At 56.6% G+C, this 6,000-nt stretch overlaps 2 protein-coding genes across 2 annotated transcripts in view; both read left to right on the forward strand.

Moving 5' to 3' along the window:
• Positions 1-2,736, forward strand: part of SLC2A11 (solute carrier family 2 member 11) — a 38,118-nt gene extending 35,382 nt beyond the window's left edge. The window contains exon 12 of the mRNA XM_030815968.1: positions 2,197-2,736. Coding sequence (XP_030671828.1) covers positions 2,197-2,307 — 111 coding nt within the window. The 3' untranslated portion in view covers positions 2,308-2,736. The remainder of the gene's footprint in view (positions 1-2,196) is intronic.
• MIF (macrophage migration inhibitory factor) lies at positions 1,259-3,469 on the forward strand. Its single transcript, XM_003281733.4, has 3 exons — positions 1,259-2,828; positions 3,018-3,190; positions 3,286-3,469. Exons 1-3 carry the CDS (start codon positions 2,721-2,723, stop codon positions 3,350-3,352), a joined length of 348 nt encoding a protein of 115 aa, XP_003281781.1. The 5' UTR covers positions 1,259-2,720; the 3' UTR covers positions 3,353-3,469.
• The last annotated feature ends 2,531 nt before the right edge of the window (positions 3,470-6,000 follow it).

Raw genomic sequence — 6,000 nt, forward strand, 5'->3', positions numbered from 1 at the left:
ATTGGAGATGACTCACATTCTTTACCCTGCCCCTTTTGCTTTGTATCCAATAAATAACAGCGCAGCCAGACATTCGGGGCCACTACCGGTCTCTGCACATTGGTGGTAGTGGTCCCCCGGGCCCAGCTGCCTTTTCTTTTATCTCTTTGTCTTGTGTCTTTAATTCTACACTCTCTCGTCACTGCACACAGGGAGAGACCCACTGACCCTGTGGGGCTGGTCCCTACACAATGCGCCATGACTCAGAGAACCAGGGAGGGTTTGTGGAGGCTCACAGGGACCGGGTCACCCCAGGGCCTTGTGACAGTACTACCCCTAGTATCAGAGGAGACTGTCATTGGCATTTAGGCCGCTTGGTGCTCATAACACCTCTATGTCAGGTGAACACTATTGTCATCTCCAAATTACAGATGGGGAAACTGAGCCAAATGTCCATGCTAGTAAGAGGCAAATCATATCACTTCTTTGGGTACCCTTCTAGAAGGATGAGGCTGACTGCTACTGGAAACAGCTGGGGAAAGTACAAGGAGATGACAAGTGGCTCAGAGGCTGTCCTGGCTATAAGAATTAAAGAGGAAAGAAACACCAAGCGTGGCTCCACAGTCAACAAGGACAGGTTTATTTTAGAAAACAAACTTGAGAGGGGCTTCTGGCCAAGTTAGGTCAGAGCCACACTCTCTTACAAACTAAGGATATTTAAGGGTTTTGGAAGGGGTCTTATCATAGGTTCCGAATGTTTCTGTGTGAGGGAAAGTTTATTGCGGGGTTGGAATGTCTCTGGTCGGAGGGGAGGCTGTCTCGGGGTTGGCATGTTTCTGGTCAGAGAAGCGTTTATCTTAGGGTTGGAATATTTGTGGTTATGCTGACATTAGCCATTAGGCTGATGTTTTCGGGCTGGATTTAGGCGGCTTTTAATTAAGGGGGAACTTAGAATGGTGGTGTTTGTTCAAGATGGCAGTGCTCCTGCTCTGTCACTGGCCAGGTAAGGCAACCCTTTGTTATGGTAACAACCTGAGATTGGCAGGGGCTCACCTCCAGGGGCAGCTCATGTGCTTGCTGGCGAGGCTGCACCTTGTCATTCAGGTTCACAGGGCACAGGTCAACCAGGCCCTGGCTCTTCAGTCTTCTGCCTGGAGTGACTTATGTAATTCCGCTCAGCTTTCATAGGGCACAGGGAGTCAGGGGCTAAATCTGCTGCATGGGGCTGGAAACAGACTCCTCCCTTGAGGAGCAGCAGTCCACCATAGGCAAGTCACAGTGGTCCAGGCCAAAGGGGATGCAGCTAGTGTAGACTAGGCGGTAGTTCAGGGAATGGAGAGAAGTGGGAATAAAGGGATAGTGAAAGGAGGCGTATTTCACTGTCAGGTGATCAGGTATAGGAGGACAAGTCATACATTTGGACTTTACAGAGCAGTGGACACTCAGTCAGCTGCTGTCAGCGCCTGGGGCTTAGGGGAGTGCCCCTGGCTGGAGACATGGCATGGAGTGCCATCAGTTAGGGAGCCCTGGGCACAGGTAAGAGAAGATGTGACAGCAGGAGGGAAAGAGTCTGGGGCCCAGCTGCAGGAACCAACACCCATAGGCTATTTGTATAAATGGGCCATGGGGCCTCCCAGCTGGAGGCTGGCTGGTGCCACGAGGGTCCCACAGGCATGGGTGTCCTTACTATATCACATGGCCTTCACCGAGACTGGCACATAGATTGCACCTATCAGAGACCAAGGACAGGACCTCCCTGGAAATCTCTGAGGACCTGGCCTGTGATCTAGTTGCTGCCTTGTCCTCTTCCTGCTATGTCATGGCTTATCTTCTTTCACCCATTCATTCATTCAGCAGTATTAGTCAATGTCTCTTGTATGCTTGGCACCTGCTAGATGGTCCCCGAGTTTACCATTAGTGGAAAAGGCATTTAAGAAATTCACCAAGGGCTCTATGAGAGGCCATACACAGTGGACCTGACTAGGGTGTGGCTTCCCTGAGGAGCTGAAGCTGCCCAGAGGCCCAGAGAAGTGGAGCTGAGCACGTTTGAACCACTGAACCTGCTCTGGACCTCACCTCCTTCCCTTTGGTGCCTCCCAGCATCCTATCCTCTTTAAAGAGCAGGGGTTCAGGGAAGTTCCCTGGATGGTGATTCGCAGGGGCAGCTCCCCTCTCACCTGCCGCAATGACTACCCCTCCCCATCTCAAACACACAAGCTCACGCATGCGGGACTGGAGCCCTTGGGGACGTGTGGCCCAAAGACTCAGGAGGTACTGGGGCTCAGTGCGTGCAGTGGAATGAACTGGGCTTCATCTCTGGAAGGGTAAGGGGCCATCTTCCAGGTTCACCGCCGCATCCCCACCCCCGGCACAGCGCCTCCTGGCGACTAACATCGGTGACTTAGTGAAAGGACTAAGAAAGACCCGAGGCGAGGCCGGGACAGGCCGATTTCTAGCCGCCGCGTGGAGAACAGCTTGGAGCGGTGGGTGGGGCTTAGCGGCGTTGCTGGAGGAACGGGCGGAGTCGCCCAGGGTCCTGCCCTGCGGGGCCGAGCCGAGGCAGGCGGTGACGTTACCACTCGGGGCGGAGCCGCAGCCTCGCGGGGGCGGGGCCTGGCGCCGGCGGTGGCGTCACAAAAGGCGGGGCCGCAGTGGTGTCCGAGAAGTCAGGCACGTAGCTCAGCGGCGGCCGCGGCGCGTGCGTTTGTGCCTCTGCGCGGGTCTCCGGTCCTTCTGCCATCATGCCGATGTTCATCGTAAACACCAACGTGCCCCGCGCCTCCGTGCCGGACGGGTTCCTCTCCGAGCTCACCCAGCAGCTGGCGCAGGCCACCGGCAAGCCCCCCCAGGTTTGCGGGAAGGGACAGGAAGAGGGGGGTGCCCGCCGGACGAAGGGATCCCGCGCTGGGAGCTGGGGAGGCGACTCCTGAACGGAGCTGGGGGGCGGGGCTGGGGGAGGACGGTGGCTCGGGCCCGAAGTGGACGCTCGGGGCCCGACGAGGTCTCTGGGGCGGGCTGACCGCGCCCCTTCCTCGCAGTACATCGCGGTGCACGTGGTCCCGGACCAGCTCATGGCCTTCGGCGGCTCCAGCGAGCCGTGCGCGCTCTGCAGCCTGCACAGTATCGGCAAGATCGGCAGCGCGCAGAACCGCTCCTACAGCAAGCTGCTGTGCGGCCTGCTGGCCGAGCGCCTGCGCATCAGCCCGGACAGGTACGCGGAGGCGCGGAGGGGCGGGGGAGGGGCGGCGGCGCGCGGCCAGGCCCGGGACTGAGCCGCCCGCTGAGTCCGGCCTCCTCCCCGCGCAGGGTCTACATCAACTATTACGACATGAACGCGGCCAATGTGGGCTGGAACAACTCCACCTTCGCCTAAGAGCCGCAGGGACCCACGCTGTCTGCGCTGGCTCCACCCGGGAACCCGCCCCACGCTGTGTTCTAGGCTCGCCCACCCCAACCTTCTGGTGGGGAGAAATAAACGGTTTAGAGACTAGGAGTGCCTCGGGGTTCCTTGGCTTGCGGGAGGAATTGGTGCAGAGCCGGGACTTTGGGGGGCGAGGTTGGGAACGGTGTTGGGGGCGGGGGTCAGGGCCGGGTTGCTCTCCTCCGAACCTGCTGTTCGGGAGCCCTTTTGTCCAGCCTTTCCCTCCTACGCTACCAACAGAGAAGCCCCAGTGTCTTTCCATTCTATGGCGTATGAAGGGATGAGGAGAAGTTGGCACTCCGCCCTGGCCTGCAGACTCGGGATCTAAGGCGCTTTGCCCGCCCGAATCTGTTCTACCTAGGGCCACCACGTGGGGTGCTTTGAGGTGAGCCTACCACGGAAGAGGGGGAGGAGGAGTTGGAGTTGGGCGGAGTCCGAGGTCTTCTAGGCCTAGACCTTTCTCTCAGCCCCACCTTCCCCAGCCTTCTTGATGGACAGAGGGTAGCCGGAGGACAGAAAGATCCCACCCAGAGCCACTCACTGCCATCCACTTTGTTAGGTGACTTCAGGAGAGTTTTCAGGCGGGTGGGTGGGAGAGGTGCAGAGTTCTTGGTTATACCGCCCCGTCTACCCCGAACCCCGCGCCTGGGTGCTGCTCCCCTCAGATACCCAAGCCTCCGCCATAACAGTTCCCTGAGGAAATTGGGCGTGGGGTTTCCACTGGGACCAGTCGTGTTCTGTGGTGCCACAGACATGTCTGTAAAGCCTTCAGTTTGGGCGCGGTGGCACAAGCCTGTGATCCCGGCACTTTGGGAGGTCGAGGTGAGTGGAGGGTGACTCCTCTGCTTCTATACCTCGAGGTATAGGACAGACAGGTGTGGGGCCCATCATGCTGCCTGTTCTCCATCACTCTGGTTGTACCACGTCATCTGCTGAGAAAGACCCATGGCCTACAGGGTGACCCTCACTCTCCTCAGGGCCACTGTTTACAACGGACAGACAGCCTGGCAGGCCTCGAACCTCATTTTGTAGGTTCAAGGCCTGTCCCCCACCTGTCCACTATAAGCCTCACACACACCATTCTTCTGGGATACCTTCCCTGAGGCCACCTGGTCAACACCCACAGGCCCCTTTGCTTCAGCCCAGGTCCTGTTACCTGAGGTTTCCGTTTCTGGGTGTGTCTCCTACACATAGCTCCACCCAGTTCTGTGATCCGTTGGGCTGGTGGCACCAGTTCCTTTCCAGGCTGAGCAGTGAAAGCCCAGTCTTAGCTCTCCAGGCCTGGGCCTCCCTGAGTAATTTACAGGACTGGTGTGAGGGACAATGTCAACCCACCAGCCGACTGCCCAGATTTCCCCTCCTGGCGAGTGAGGCCAGGCCACTTCATTTCTGTGTTTGAAGCCCAGGTAAAAGAGACAGAGATTGTCAGTTTCAGAAACCGACTCTGTCCTTTCAGTCCTGGAATCTCAGACCTCATTGGTGACCATGGGGTCTCAACTCACAGTTTAGCTCTCAAAACAGCCAGATAGAGCACCAAATTGAAAGGCTACAAATGAGAAGTATCGTCCCCACCGCCCCAGTGACTTGGCTTCTTGCGTACCTAGCTCTCTTCTCAGTTTAATAGGTAATAGATTTATATGGCTCAAATTCAAAGCATGCCAGGGGGCTCCAGAGAGAAGGCTCCCTCCTGTTGCCTCCCTCCACAGGTTAATCCTGTCTCAAATTCACCAGATCACTGCATCCAGACAAGGAGACCCTGGATCCCTCGATCATGGTTGCGTTCTTACCCCTCCCTAATTCCTTCCCAAATGTAGCTACATCCCTTCCACTGTTATATAACCCTCCAATTTTAGCCGGTCAGGGAGATGGATTCAAGACTTATCACTGCCGGGAGGAAGGGCTTTATTCAGGTGCTGCAGCCAAGGAGAATGGGAGATATGGGCTTTATAGAAACAAGTGTCCTGGAAATCTCCCAAGGTCCAGGGATCAGTTGATCTCTGTGTGTGTCTCCTGCACATAGAGAGCTCCACCCAGTTCTGTGGTCTTTGGGCTGGTGGCCCCAGGGGCCCCTCCCTTCACACGTCCAGGTAACTGAAAAACCACTCTGATATGAGGGTTGGCCCTGCATTAATTTTATCTACTGCATTAGAGGCAGCAGGGTTGTCTCATTGCCTGCCCTGCCAGCTCCTGTGAGTGGTAGAGCCAGCCCTTCAGTGTGGGGCTGGTGGGGGAGCAGTTCCCAGTGAAGGCATTTCAGTTGCATCCCAGCAGGATACTGCTCCAGTTTGCCCTGCTGCACGGACTGGCCTCACTGGCCTCCTAGCACTTCCCGGCTCCATCTGGAGACTTCTAAGTAGATACCTGACCACACTTCCTCATTGTCTCTGTCCCTGCCTCCCTATCCACTGCCATCGAGGCTGGCAAAAGACTTTAGAAGCCACTTCACAGAACAGAATATCCAATGGAAAAGTTGTTCATCCTCAGTAGAAATCAGGGAAATAAGAACCACCATGACACACCACTACCAACCCCCTCAGCTGTAACTAACATGCCCACAGTCCCACTCCTCGGTGTGTCTATCCTGGGGAAACTTGGACCTA

Source organism: Nomascus leucogenys, chromosome 7b, assembly GCF_006542625.1.
Source record: "Nomascus leucogenys isolate Asia chromosome 7b, Asia_NLE_v1, whole genome shotgun sequence".
Taxonomy (NCBI): domain Eukaryota; kingdom Metazoa; phylum Chordata; class Mammalia; order Primates; family Hylobatidae; genus Nomascus; species Nomascus leucogenys.